Below are 12,890 nucleotides of genomic sequence, written 5' to 3'. Positions count from 1 at the left end.
AGGAATGCGGCCGCAAACCAGGTCACTAGACCGGCCAGCCCGTACGCTAGCACACGATCTACCATAGGTGTACACTAATCCACGTAGGGTTTTCGGCCCTACGAGGACCCGAATTCGATTTATATAACAGTGGCAACAGCCACATCAGATAGGCATGTCAAAACAAATCAGGCATGATAATCACTTTAAACCACCCTTATCTCTCCACAGTCATACGTAAAAGATTTTAATAAAATAAAACCCACACATATCGTAGGGTAGAAAAGAAGCCCACCTCGACCCTTTAGATTTCAAGTTTTCGCTTTTCCTTTGATATCACGTTTAGCGCACGAATTTTCACCTTTAGATAAGGTATTCCCAATTAGTCATCAACATGGACTAAAATCATGCATGTCCTAGATCATTCCCCTTCCCAATCAACAATAGGAATCACACCATATCACACATCTTTGCATATCACATCACCTCATCACATATGTAAACTCATGTATGTCATTCAAGCATACAAATATAGTTGTTTAACCAAAGTAGAGATCTGGCAGCTCTGCGCAACCTTTTTGTAAAAATTATTTAAAAAACATCCGACCTCCGATGGGGCTAAAACTCTATGACAAGGCAGTAGACTCATCAAATAACATTCAGTTTAAATTTCATGTCAAAATACCACCTTTAAGTCGGGCAAACCAAAGGCGTAACCTACTGGTCGAGAAAACACGTTTTTGGCAGGATCGCGCAGTCAACTTTAAAAATTCACCATAAATTCATAGTTTAACCAAAAGGGTCGAAATTTACACACAATATAGAAGACATCACGAAGTTTACACAGGAAAAAGAATCGGTCAAATCGGAGTTCGTTTGGTTGGTCAAAAATACATCAGAACACACTGTTCAGAAATCACAGATTTTCATATTGATAGCAATTCGAATTAGGGTTTATCCCTACTCATTCAAAATAAATCTTTTCATGGTTTTGATATAAAATCATGCTCACAAGAGTCCTTAAACACATATTTTCATGAAATCGCACATCAATCACCGAGGATTCAATAAATCAACAAGCAATTGCAATCAAAACGTACTCACACAAACGATTACACATTCCCACCGATCAAACCCTTAGATCGGCATTCCCTACACTCTCTACATGCATGAGGGAGTCAAAGAAAGTCTAGATGGAGAGGATTGAAGAATATGGGTTTGAATGTACCTTTTCTTGGACGAAATAATCGGTAGGAAGCAATTAAAACCTTGGTTCTTCAACAATCTCTTGGAAAATTGTTATGATCTTGAGTGAATGGAAGAACAAGTGTGGGAGGAGATGAAAAGGGGAGGGGGCGTGTGAAAAGAAGTGGGCGTGAGTTTTGGGGGCTAGGTTTAGGTTTTGGGTTTGATATTTTATTTAAAGAATTGGAAAAATACAATATTCCCCAATAAATTCAAGATTTGGGGAAATAATTGAAATGAAGATTTGAGAGATTTGGGGAGGGATGATTGGCGTTAATTTGAGGGAGAAATAAGGAGGATTTTCGAAAATCATGGCTAATAAATTAGCCCATGATTTTATTTGGTATTTTCACGGAGCAGAATAAAATAATACGGAGCATAAAAATTAATAAAATCCTCCCATAAAATATAGGGAATAGGCGTGTAAAAATATTCCTCCCACAAGGAATAATTTCCAAATCTTTAATAAAATAGATAAGGCAAGATTTGCTAGGATATTCCAATTAAAACATGGAAAGAAATAATTAAGGGATCAATTGAATAAATGAATAACTTCTTCTCCCACAAGCTAGGAGATTTCGAAATCTCCTTAGGAATAATAGTGGGGGCCGATTTTTATCAAGAATTAAATAGGGTAATTAGGCTTTGGATTTAATTGGATAATTATCCCAATACAAATAATTAAATCCAACAAATAGAATTCCTCTCCTCAAAATAATAGTGGTCGAAAATTCCACAATGAAAGGGCAAGGTAATTATTTATGATACTAATTAAATCTCACTCCCCATAATAATATAATTCACCGCAATATATTTCATTCCACATCAATTAATCATAACACGTCATAACATCAACGAATTTGACTTGGTCAAAACAAAATTAGGTCACCAAAACAAACACATAATAAATCGCCATTTAATTCCTGCAATCAAAGCAATAAATACAACGTCTTAGGGTTCGAAAACTAGGGTTCAAAAAGTGGGGCGTTACAATCATATTATGTTGAATCACCTATTTTTGAATTTATTTATGTTTAGTCACAATAGATTTAGGTGATTGGTTTAGTGATATTTTGTATAATAGGCTATGTAATATTGCTAGAATCCAATAATCGATTTCTCGGTTCCTTCCTCAAATATGGTCTGAATATCACTAGCGGAGGACTATAATATTTGTGCAACATCCCTGATTCAATTGTCGAATTAATCAAGTGATGTCACTTATTGATATTGTTAGAAATTAAGGCACAAGTATTGTTGCACAAGTCTCTTAAGTAAAAGCCAATCCAAACCCTTGGCACATATTCCCCTTCAAGTTTGAGACTCGCGCTTCAACACGCGACTTCTTCACGACTTCTTCTTCTTCTTCTTGATAACCGAGAGGTTAGGAGAAAAGTCTGCGGTTTTCTATGTGAGATCTTGTGATATGCATTTGTGACCGTTGGTTAGGGCTTATGTGTGAAGTTTGCTCGTTGGTCGGGGACTGGGTTAGGGTTTGTGGTGGTTTACAAAGGATGACTTATTGTCTCTTTATGGATCTCGGATGCTACTGTGATAGATTTAGGACTGTGCTATATTTGACCATCATATATGAAATATTTTACTCATTCACTTGTTATCTCAGTTATTCATTTGTTGTTATTACTTGTCTGTATTCGATATGTTCAGTGAGGGTTGATCTCTTCACACTTATGTAAAATTGTTTTCATACTATAATGAATACTTGTGCTTTGAGATATTTTTTTTTTATTTCAAACTTGTCAAACAAAATGGATATTTCGAGTTATTTTCCAAATAACAAGGCTATAGAAAAACTACACTTCAAAACATAGTTGTTATCTTTTGCAAAAGTGATTTCAAGATAGACTTCTAAACCTTTGCATCCAGTCAAGGAAGACTCTCAAGTCTCAACAAATAGTGACAAATATATAACAACTAAACAAGACCGACTAAAAAATAAATTGTACTATAATGCTTATAAGATTTTATTAATCTTTTATCCCTAGCTTATGGATAGAATCATTCATTAATAATTATTTTCTCCCCATATAGAAGTAATATTATTTGACTATTTATTGATACACTATTTTCAGTCGTTACGCATATGGCATGATTACACCTTCAAACTTATACGGTACTACTATTTTTATAATCTCTGAAACGTGTTAAAATAAATTAAAATAGTCATAACCAATGGATGCCCCCAAGCATTGGAAGCCGCTCTAACCGCCCTTGCCCGCCCGGGGGCTAACATTCTGCTTCCCTGGCCGGGCTACCCTGACTACGAGGCTAGGGCAGCCTTTGCTGGCCTAGTCCCTGAAAATGATTGGGAGGTTGATCTGGCGGCAGTGGAAGCCTTGGGAGACGAGAACACGGTCGCCATTGTTATTATAAACCCTGGAAATCCATGTGGAAATGTTTTCAAATATGAACACTTGAAGAAGATTGCAGAAACAGCGAGAAAGATGGGGATCTTAGCGATTGCAGATGAAGTTTATTGCCATCTCACTTTTGGAAGCAATCCATTTACACCAATGGGGGTTTTTGCATCAATTGCACCAATTATTACACTTGGATCATTGTCTAAAAAATGGATAGTACCAGGTTGGAGAATTGGTTGGCTTGTCCTAAATGACCTAGATGGCATCCTCACTAAGCATGGGGTACTTTTATATCTCTCAAACCCTTTTAATTATTTCTAAAATTAATGACATTTTAATTATCTACAAAAAATTGAGAGATAATTAAATTTATTAATCAAATTTATTATGGTTGACATTCCAATTTTCCAAATCAGGCCAAGAAAGGAAAATTGTGAAGTGCTTATATATAGAAAAATATTTTATGTCTTTTAACCAAATGATATCTCGCTCTCTACTATACTACTTACCCTACCTTTTCTCATATTCTCTTATTTTATCAATCATATATTAAAATTCATGCTAAATCAAATATTGATAATATCTTTCAAGAATGGAGAGAGTATTTTATTTTCAGGAATCTGTGGTGGGGTTACTTTCATTCACATAAGCCAGAGTTTAATGGTCTTCTATTTATTAGTGCGAATTTCGAAACAAAGCAAAAGATAAAATCCTTGTCTTTTGCACTTCCAGCCTCTCAACTGTTTGTCTATATTAAACCTGTCCTCTATTTTATTTTTGGTAGTACAAAACTTTGTGACTCCTCACACAGTCATACATACTCACCGATGGAGCAGAAAATGAGAGAGTGGGGTTTCAACAGCGAGAAGCGAACGGTGACAATCAGAGACTTTCTTGAAATATTAAAGGGGAATGGAGATCCCTCGACGTATCCCAGCTTCAAAACAACTACTGTTGCTGAGGAATCCCTTCTCAATGCCCTTCGCTCCTCTCTCTTCAATGGCTACCCCCCTTCTGCTGGCCTTTCTCCCTTCTCAATGCCCTTAACTCCTCTTTCATCCCTCTCTGTTTTTTGTGTGTGTGTGTGTGTGTTTGTAGGAGAGAGAGATAAAGGGTCTCAAAATGCATGGAAGGATGAGAAAGATTGTGTCTTTTTACATTTAGTGTTCTTGATTTTGGTTGTATTTGATTTGCTGTGTCCAATGCCTGAAAACCCATGTTGTTTTTTGGTTTAAAAGATTTTAGATTTCACAAAAAAGAAGCTGTTTTGAATCTCCAAGAATTGATAAAGTTGCTGTTTCTGAATGATTACTCAAAATTATTGTAATTGTGTTTTTGTGTACCAATGCATGCTTGTTTGTGTCTCTCTGAGTGATTTTCTTAGGAGCTTCAGAGATTCTTGCATAAAAGGCTTGTTTAGGATATTCTTCCATAATGATTCTTGCAAAAAATGGCTTGCTTAGGAGATTCTACCATAAAAATTCTTGCAAAAAAAAGGCCTGCTTAGGAGATTCTGCCATAATGATTCTTGCATTAAAGGCTTGTTTAGGAGATTCTTCCATAATGATTCTTTCAAAAAAAATTACTTGCATTGGAGATCCTTGCATAAAGATTCTTGCTAAAAAAATTACTTGTATTGGAGATCCTTGCATAAATACTCTTGCAAAAAAGACTTGTTTAGGAGATTCTTGCATAAAAAGCTTGTTTAGAAGATTCTTGCATAAAAAGCTTGTTAGGAGTTTCTTGCAAATAATGGCTGAAGCAAAAGGGAACTTGTGTAGCTGACTCTACCGCCTATATCTTTCACTCTGCAACAGGTCAATTGCAGAGCATCTGAGCAAAGACCTTCCTCACAAGCTGTCGGAAGGCGATGTTTTCCTAACCGCAGGGGCAAATCACGCGATAGAGGTCGTGCTATTAGCCCTGGCTCGCCCGGATGCCAACGTATTATTCCCCCAGACCAGGCTACCCGGTGTATGAAGCACATGCTGCATTCAGCAATCTTGAGGTCCGTCATTTCAATCTCCTGCCGGATAGAGGCTGGGAGGTCGATCTTGATGGCGTGGAGGCTCTTGCAGATGACAAGACCATTGCCATGGTTGTAATCAACCCTGTGGAAATGTTTTCACATTTGAGCATATGCAAAAGGTAACCATCCATATATATGCCTCTTGCTGTTAGAAATCTAGAATAGGTTTTTGACACGATTTCGTGGTTGAAAGATTGCAGAGACGGCACAGAGGTTGGGGATTCTGTTGATCTCGGACGAAGTTTATAACCGTATTGTTTTCGGGAGCAACCAGCTTCTGCCTATGGGGCTTTTGGGATCAGTCACTCCTGTGCTTACACTTGCATCGATGTCGAAGAGATGGCTCATTCCAGGCTGGCGCCTCGGCTGGATTGCTGCCTCTGATCCCAACGGAGTCCTTAAGAAATCCGGGGTTTGATCTCCAATCCTCTTTACATTCTGCACATGCCAAATTTACGAATATCCCGAAATGAAAAAAATGGTGGGTGGAGGGAGTAACAGCTTATGAGACAGCCTCTGAACTGATGCGTTTTTGTTACAGGATCGATCTTGGGGCTGAAGAACTGGCTGCGCCTCAGCTTCTCAGTGGAGCCGGCTACCCTGAGAGATGGGCTCGAGAGGATAAGAGCATTCTGCTCGCGGCACTCTAACACCTACCTTCAAGGATGAGCTCGAACCGAGAAGATGTGCTTCATCAAATCTTATGCATGATGATTGCTAGTAGCAACTGCAGTTTGCAGTAGTTTCCTATGCCATCAAAGTTGTTACTAACAACTTTTTATGGAGGGAGAATAAAATTTGTGCTTGTTTACTTTATTGGATTGAATTTGGATTATGTTTTGAGACAATTTTATGATGTTTTCATGCCATTAATTCTGTTAATGTACATCTCAATTATTCTACCTTTTTCACAACAAAAGAAAAAGGGAAAATAATTAATCTTATTGATTATTAAAATTAGATGAAAATAATCATATCGATATCATTTTATGAAATAAATGATTTTTTTATTTTCTTTTATTAGTTAACGTTTGTTTTTAGTATATCATAAATCGCATTGTTTTGACCGATTGAAAAAAATACTACGAGTTCTATAAATTTGCATAATTTTTTGTTTTCGAATTTTATACGACTTATAAATGAGTTTCAATTATTAATCAATCATTCATTACATTCCGACATATTATCTGTAAAGAAATTTCTCAAACTTTATGAAGCTTGTTTTTCATCGTTACCGTTAAAAGTAGTGGAAACCCACTAACCGCCGTTAAAAATATTCAAAAACAAAAGCCCATTCTCCAACGGCTACCCGAGCCTAATTCCAAATACAAAAACCTTCTCAAAATCTCACCTTCATCAACAACAAATCAATCAAAGCATCAAAAAAATCCCCAAATCGATCAAAGCAACAAAACCAATCCATGGATTCCACCCCGCTACCTCAGTCGTCGGATCTCCGAACCAAATCTGCCTCGCGCCTCTCGAAGCTCCGCCACTACAGCGGCGGAACGATCACTCAACTCTCCCTCGACATAGTCCCATCTTCGCCCAAAATCTCGACTCCTCCGCCGGAATCATCCGTCTCCCCCAGACCGCCTTACACCCTGCCGCTGAAGGAGCTCCTCGCTCTCTCCCCCTTGCCTCTCAAGCGATCGAAAGCCGACACCGCCGACGGGAGGAGGTGCAGGAGCAGGACCTCCACAGCCTCGCCTCGGGGCATCCGGAGATCGAGGCGGCGGCTCGATCAAGAGGAGAGGGAGATTGTGGAGGAATTGGCTTCGAAGCCTAGGAAGAAGAGGCAATCTAGAAAGGAGAAATTGATTACTTCTTCTTCATCTCAAATAGCCCCTTTCAACAGTATGCATTTATATATTTGTAATTGATTAATCATCATCAAAATTCATCATTTCTAGGTTTAGGGTTGGTTTATTGATTCATATTTTTTTGTTTCTTCAATCTGATTTAGAAGAAGCTGGTAGTGAAATCTACAATCTTGATGGGATTGGGGAGATTATACATGATTTGGTTATGTGGAAAGATGTCTCAAAATCAAGCCTTTGGTTTGGTTTTGGAACTCTCTGTTTCTTGTCTTCTTGTTTCACAAAGGGAGTCAGCTTTAGGTTTGTTTCAACTTTCAATTGCTTATCATGATTTTTTCCCTTAATTGGTTAGTTTTTGTTGGGATTTGATTGAATTCCATATGATTTTGTAAACAGCATTTTCTCATTCCTATCTCAAGTGGGACTTTTGTTCTTGGGAGTTTCATTCTTCTCCAACTCAGTGAGGCAAAGGTATGGATATGATCACTGAAACCATTTGAGAGCTATGTGAGCTGCATTCATACCTTTTGTTTTGAACCATTTGATGAAGACTATGCAGGGAGGGCACAGAGGCGGAGATGAGGCGCGAGTTCAAGTTGAAAGAAGATGATATATTAAGAGTTGGGAGATTGATACTTCCAGCTGCCAATCTCGTGATCTCGAAAACCAGAGAGGTTTTTTCAGGAGAACCAGACATGACCCTCAAAGTACTTCCACTTGATCTCATACATAGCCTGTCTGAAATGAGTTGAATTGATGGAATTTCGACATTGATGAATCTTGTGACTGTTTTAGGTTGTTCCATTCTTGCTTGTGGGAGCAGAGTATGGCCATTTTATCACCCTATGGAGATTGTGTGCTCTTGGTAAGTAGGCTTTGACAACATGGTTTGAAATAGTGAGGAATGTCCCAAGTTCTTGATGTTTGAATACTTTTATTGCAGGATTTTTTGCTAGCTTCACTGGTCCAAGGTTATACTCGGCTTACTCTCCTCGATTATCCGAGAAAGGTTGGTGTGGTGTGTTTTTATCTTGTTTTTCATTTCACTAACATGTTTTCACTAACATGGAATTGAACAGTTGAACATGTGAAAGCATGGGCACTGGGTGTATGGGGAGGCTGTGCGCACAAAAAGATCGTGGCTGCATCAGCCGTGACAGCCTTCTGGAACCTAACATCCATCAGGACTCGAATATTTGCTGGTATGAATGACCAACGTTGCTGAGATTTTGCCTTGTGTAGCAATTTTTGTAATGGTTTAGCTGATATTTTGATATGCATTTGGCAGCATTCTTGTGCCTTGTGATATTCAGATACCGCAGACAGCATGTGGTAGCAGACGACGACACAGCAGCAGCATGCGACACGAAGACTGCAGTAGATGATGCAAAGGAAGTTGCAGCCAATAAGAAGCAGGAAGAGCAGAAGGCAATAATTGCAGTAGAAATTGAATCGAAGTACACATAATTGATCTTATAGAAAAATAATCTTGTCGAGATCAGATCTCTGTAATGTTGTAACTACATGTTTATATCTAATACAGCTAATGTTTTGAACTACTACTGAGGTAAAAAAAATTATCCAAAACATAGTTTCGACAGAGAAATTGACGCCAAAGCTTCAAAGAAGATGCCACTACTTCCATTATGCATCATCAATACCTGGCAAAAAACGAGATTCATTCAACTTCTGACACCTTCGAAAACAAGAAATCTTCGACTGGAAATATATTCGAGACAAAAAAAGCAAACAGGGGAATGATCTGGAAATATGCTAATATCGTCTCCTGGCTACATATCAGAATATCAGAAAGTTATTGGGCATATCCATAACAAGAAAAGAAAAAAAAGCAACATTTGACAATTCTTTTGTTTAAATACAGTAAAACTGGGCTTCAAGCTCAAACAAGACTTTCTTCACTTCACAACAATGATTATAAGGAAGAAGGTTTTGCACACTTATTATCCCATGGCTTCCAAAGATCAAGATCATCACACATCATCATTGCAAGCTGATTCAATAATGATGAAATATAAGTAGACGGACATTATGAATGACATTACTCTACAGAGTTCACATATTTGTTAATCACACATAATATACTAATCCAGTTGAGAGACATAATATAATTGAGAAATACAGAATATATGATGGAAGAAAACTTGCACGCAACCACATAAACCTAATTTACATAGTTAGGCAATGCACAATCTGATGAAAGAAAACTCATAAGCGAACATGAATATCTGAGACATGGGTGTTTCAGAATGAAAGGGTGTTAGTAGATTTCTACAATTGAGAGTTCTACAATTTCTTAACAACTGCAAAACACCAGTCTTTATTCATGTAAAGGCAGCCAAACATGTCTAAGCTTAAGCATTGTCTTCTTGTAGGTATTTCTAAGGAAAAATAATCCAAGTAATTCTTCTTTGCTTTGCCATCTTCATCTAGTCTTGTCAAGGCCTACAACAGGAAGAAAGAAGCATGGACTTCTTTATCAAAATAAGGAAATAGGCATGTCGAAGATAAGACATATGATAGTATTCAAATTGAATAAGGATTATTTGTAAAAGAAGTCATAGAACTGAATGCCATCTAAGTAGCTATTGTATTCTAGAAAGTTGACCATGGTACTAAGAAGGGAAGGATTTGTTAAAGATGAATTCAGAATATCGAATGAAACAGCATCACGTAGTGGACAAGCTTCAACTTAATCAGTATCAAATTGGTTCAAACACTTTCAGGTGGCAGGAGACTCTTCATGAAAAACTGACTCACCAGGGTCATGAATAGAAGACAAGGTCACCAAAAGAGGATTCTACATCGTTAGATACCTAAATCGAGATGAAAAGCTGTTGGTTAGGCAATCCATCAGCATACCAATTTTAAGCATTAGGCTAAATAGAAATCTAAGCAAAGAGTGCTTATGGAGAAAGATGAAGGACTGGAGCATAAGAGTCATACATATGACGATTTTTATGGAATACAAGAAAGTCTGATGGCATCGGCTGAAGTGTACCTCACTTATATATAGAAGGAAAAATTTGCAAGGACAGAAGAATATGGTGGTCAGTGTTATAGCTGGGGGTTACAGCAGACAAACGAGATTTGACATACTTCTGGTTAGAGCAAGCATCCAAATACAATGAATGTACTCACAGACATAAGTCAAACAATCCTCTTAAAAAGAACCCAAGTTCTTACCCTACATACAAGTGTTTTCCACGTGAAGAGTCTTTTAAACAACTTACTCATGGAATTTCAGTGAAATTCTGGAATCTTAAAAACAGTGAAAAATAAGATAGCCTGCAAATTCTCAATATGCTATATCAATTAACTAAGTGCCATTATCTTAGACTTCCTCTGCTTTTTATATATAAGCACACATTCGCCATTTGGCACACACAAAAGGTTTGGTGATGAAATTTATTTATTACTCACTAGATATATAAGCAAGTTACCAAATTTACAGTTCCCTACATGAATATATATGCAGCACATCCATCTCATCAATCAGAAACAAAGGGCAAACCATTTTCCAACGACAAGGTAGCAAAGCAATAGAAAACACGCATACAATTCGCACACACACACACAGTCGCCATTCACCAAAAATATGATGAGGCAACACAAAACCAAAGTCTACAAATACACAAAAATATAAACAAAACTAAAAACAGAAATAAAATAAATAAAAAGATACTGTTAAGCTACCTTCAGCGAGCCAACCGTAACCGAATCGAGAGACGGTGATCATCGATGTCATCAACGCTGAGGCAGTGGCGGTGTGGAACGGCTGCATCGACTCCACGCACGCACTCAATTCAGCTGGCGAACTGCCGTAAAATGAAAATTAAAAAAAAAAACAAAAAACAAAAAACTGATCAAATTCACGATCACATCATCGCACTGATCAATTGAGCTCAAATCGATAGATGGATGATAGAAGAGGTACCGGAAGATGCGAGGAGCTAGTAAGGGCGTTCTGGAGGGGAGGCGGAATGCCGAGGGGGAGGGGGAGGGGGAGGGAGCGGACTTCGCTTGGGACCCCAGCCTTGTGGCGGCGCTGCGGACAGCTGACGACCGGAAAACGGATCTGGCGGCGGCGATAGCCATTTTTGTGCTGGATGAAATGAGGAAAATGGGGTTTATTGGTTTATCGTTTCGCCCAAAATTGAAGGGAGCCTAAAACCCTACTGAGAGTTTGCTTCATTTTATTTTTTTGTTATTTCTTTTCTTTTCTTTTCTTTTCTTTTATTTAAATTTATTAAAATGGTTTGAAAATGTATATTGATGTAAGTGAGAATAGAGATCTCATTTTGTTTTTAATCTTTTCATCCATTTTATTTACTAAAAAAACTATTTACAAAACTTCAAATTATGTCGAGTGTCAAATTAATAGCAGCAAAGTACAAAATCTAGAAAATCATACTCCCTCCGTCCCGGGCTACTCGCTCATTTCCTTTTCGACTCGGAGATTAAGGAATGAGTGTATAGGAAAGTCAAAAATGACGGCTGTAGGTGAAATTTTTTACTAAAAATGGAAAGAGTGCAAGTAATTTGAGACGCCCAAAAAGGAAATAAGTGCGAGTAGTGCGGGACGAAGGGAGTACTATGAAAGAATATATTCCCTTTTTCACCAAATTAAAGAATTATTGTTGTGAAAATGGTTTAGTAGGATGTAGGAATAATAATTTGCAAAAAGACCTCAGAATATTTAGCTCCAAAACAAAGGTTTTTACTAACTTGTGAAAAATAAAAATCACTATACTTTTTGTTTAATATAAATTGAATCTTAGCACTCATATGAGCATCCACAATGAGGACTTCCCCACGGACTAGTACTAGAACTTCCCAAAAACATCTTCTACCACGTCACTAAGACTTCCCATCCCACTGCCACATCACTAGGACATCCCACTACACAATAGTGGACAAGCACTAAGACATCCCGACGAACAAGCACAATAATAAAAATTCACAAATACGCAATTAAACTTTCGACACAAATACAGGCAGAGAAAATGCAATAATAATTTTATTAAATAAAAAAAATTAAAATAGTACAATGCAACAAAAAAATAACAATTTAAACAAAGTACATGTTAATATGCCTTGAATCTTTATAGTTTGCCGCTGGCCGAATGAGGACCTCCATTTTTGGCAATTGTCGTGCATGATAATATATGCATTAGCCAGTCCTTGGTGCAAATGAAATGAAGTGCAACAAGCCGGATATATAGAGTTGAAATTAAAAATAAATAAAAAATAATCAAAAAATGCTCTCACCCGTCGAGACGTCCGTCAACCACCCACAATAGCATACGAGCGGACGAGCGTCCACGTTATCCGACGGACGAGAGGTCGTCCGTCGGGCGCTCGCCGATCGCAATAGTGAACGAGCGCGACGGACGAGCGGCTCGCCGATCACTCGTC

The 12,890-nt window shown here is 37.8% G+C and overlaps 3 protein-coding genes and 1 pseudogene across 8 annotated transcripts; 3 read left to right on the top strand and 1 right to left on the bottom strand.

Moving 5' to 3' along the window:
• Nucleotides 1–3,333: 3,333 nt before the first annotated feature.
• Nucleotides 3,334–4,042, top strand: LOC121746123 (probable aminotransferase TAT1). Its single transcript, XM_042140038.1, has 3 exons — nt 3,334–3,358; nt 3,409–3,887; nt 4,022–4,042. Exons 1-3 carry the CDS (start codon nt 3,334–3,336, stop codon nt 4,040–4,042), a joined length of 525 nt encoding a protein of 174 aa, XP_041995972.1.
• Nucleotides 4,043–4,432: 390 nt separating this feature from the next.
• On the top strand, nt 4,433–6,491 carry LOC121746122 (annotated as a pseudogene).
• A 462-nt stretch (nt 6,492–6,953) lies between these two features.
• Nucleotides 6,954–9,013, top strand: LOC121743754 (reticulon-like protein B17). 3 transcript variants are annotated; one of them, XM_042137114.1, is made up of 8 exons: nt 6,954–7,491; nt 7,604–7,754; nt 7,851–7,925; nt 8,005–8,161; nt 8,250–8,319; nt 8,398–8,463; nt 8,534–8,656; nt 8,743–9,013. In XM_042137114.1, exons 1-8 carry the CDS (start codon nt 7,056–7,058, stop codon nt 8,919–8,921), a joined length of 1,257 nt encoding a protein of 418 aa, XP_041993048.1. In that variant the 5' UTR covers nt 6,954–7,055; the 3' UTR covers nt 8,922–9,013. The 3 variants fall into 3 exon arrangements, with proteins under 3 accessions (XP_041993048.1, XP_041993049.1, XP_041993047.1); XM_042137115.1 differs by having other exon boundaries at nt 6,955–7,491; nt 7,601–7,754; nt 8,014–8,161; XM_042137113.1 differs by having other exon boundaries at nt 6,955–7,491; nt 7,601–7,754.
• On the bottom strand, nt 8,902–11,688 carry LOC121743755 (protein NUCLEAR FUSION DEFECTIVE 6, mitochondrial-like). Of its 4 annotated transcripts, XM_042137119.1 has the most exons (4): nt 11,410–11,688; nt 11,169–11,290; nt 9,413–9,465; nt 8,902–9,115 (listed from the first exon to the last, which is right to left on the bottom strand). In XM_042137119.1, the coding sequence occupies exons 1-3, from the start codon at nt 11,568–11,570 to the stop codon at nt 9,446–9,448; spliced, it is 303 nt and encodes a 100-aa protein (XP_041993053.1). In that variant the 5' UTR covers nt 11,571–11,688; the 3' UTR covers nt 8,902–9,115; nt 9,413–9,445. The 4 variants fall into 4 exon arrangements, with proteins under 4 accessions (XP_041993053.1, XP_041993054.1, XP_041993052.1 ...); XM_042137120.1 differs by lacking the exon at nt 9,413–9,465 and having other exon boundaries at nt 11,410–11,683; XM_042137118.1 differs by lacking the exon at nt 8,902–9,115 and having other exon boundaries at nt 9,145–9,465.
• Between the last annotated feature and the right edge of the window lie 1,202 nt (nt 11,689–12,890).

This window comes from Salvia splendens, chromosome 8 (genome assembly GCF_004379255.2).
Source record: "Salvia splendens isolate huo1 chromosome 8, SspV2, whole genome shotgun sequence".
NCBI lineage: Eukaryota > Viridiplantae > Streptophyta > Magnoliopsida > Lamiales > Lamiaceae > Salvia > Salvia splendens.
The sequence above is the reverse complement of the archived record's forward strand: the minus strand, read 5'-3'. Positions and strand labels throughout refer to the sequence as shown.

Bases quoted from the DNA above. Each gene is read 5' to 3' on its own strand.
- LOC121746123 (XM_042140038.1), top strand. From the start codon at position 3,334: ATGATTACACCTTCAAACTTATACG. The intron at 3,359-3,408 runs GTACTACTATTT...AAATTAAAATAG, and splicing joins TACACCTTCAAACTTATACG to TCATAACCAATGGATGCCCC. The intron at 3,888-4,021 runs GTACTTTTATAT...TTTCCAAATCAG, and splicing joins GCATCCTCACTAAGCATGGG to GCCAAGAAAGGAAAATTGTG.
- LOC121743754 (XM_042137113.1), top strand. From the start codon at position 7,056: ATGGATTCCACCCCGCTACCTCAGTCGTCGGATCTCCGAACCAAATCT. The intron at 7,755-7,850 runs GTTTGTTTCAAC...TTTTGTAAACAG, and splicing joins ACAAAGGGAGTCAGCTTTAG to CATTTTCTCATTCCTATCTC. The intron at 8,162-8,249 runs GTACTTCCACTT...TGACTGTTTTAG, and splicing joins AACCAGACATGACCCTCAAA to GTTGTTCCATTCTTGCTTGT.
- LOC121743755 (XM_042137119.1), bottom strand. From the start codon at position 11,570: ATGGCTATCGCCGCCGCCAGATCCGTTTTCCGGTCGTCAGCTGTCCGC. The intron at 11,291-11,409 runs GTACCTCTTCTA...ATTTTACGGCAG, and splicing joins CTAGCTCCTCGCATCTTCCG to TTCGCCAGCTGAATTGAGTG. The intron at 9,466-11,168 runs GTAGCTTAACAG...TTATTGAATCAG, and splicing joins TTACGGTTGGCTCGCTGAAG to CTTGCAATGATGATGTGTGA.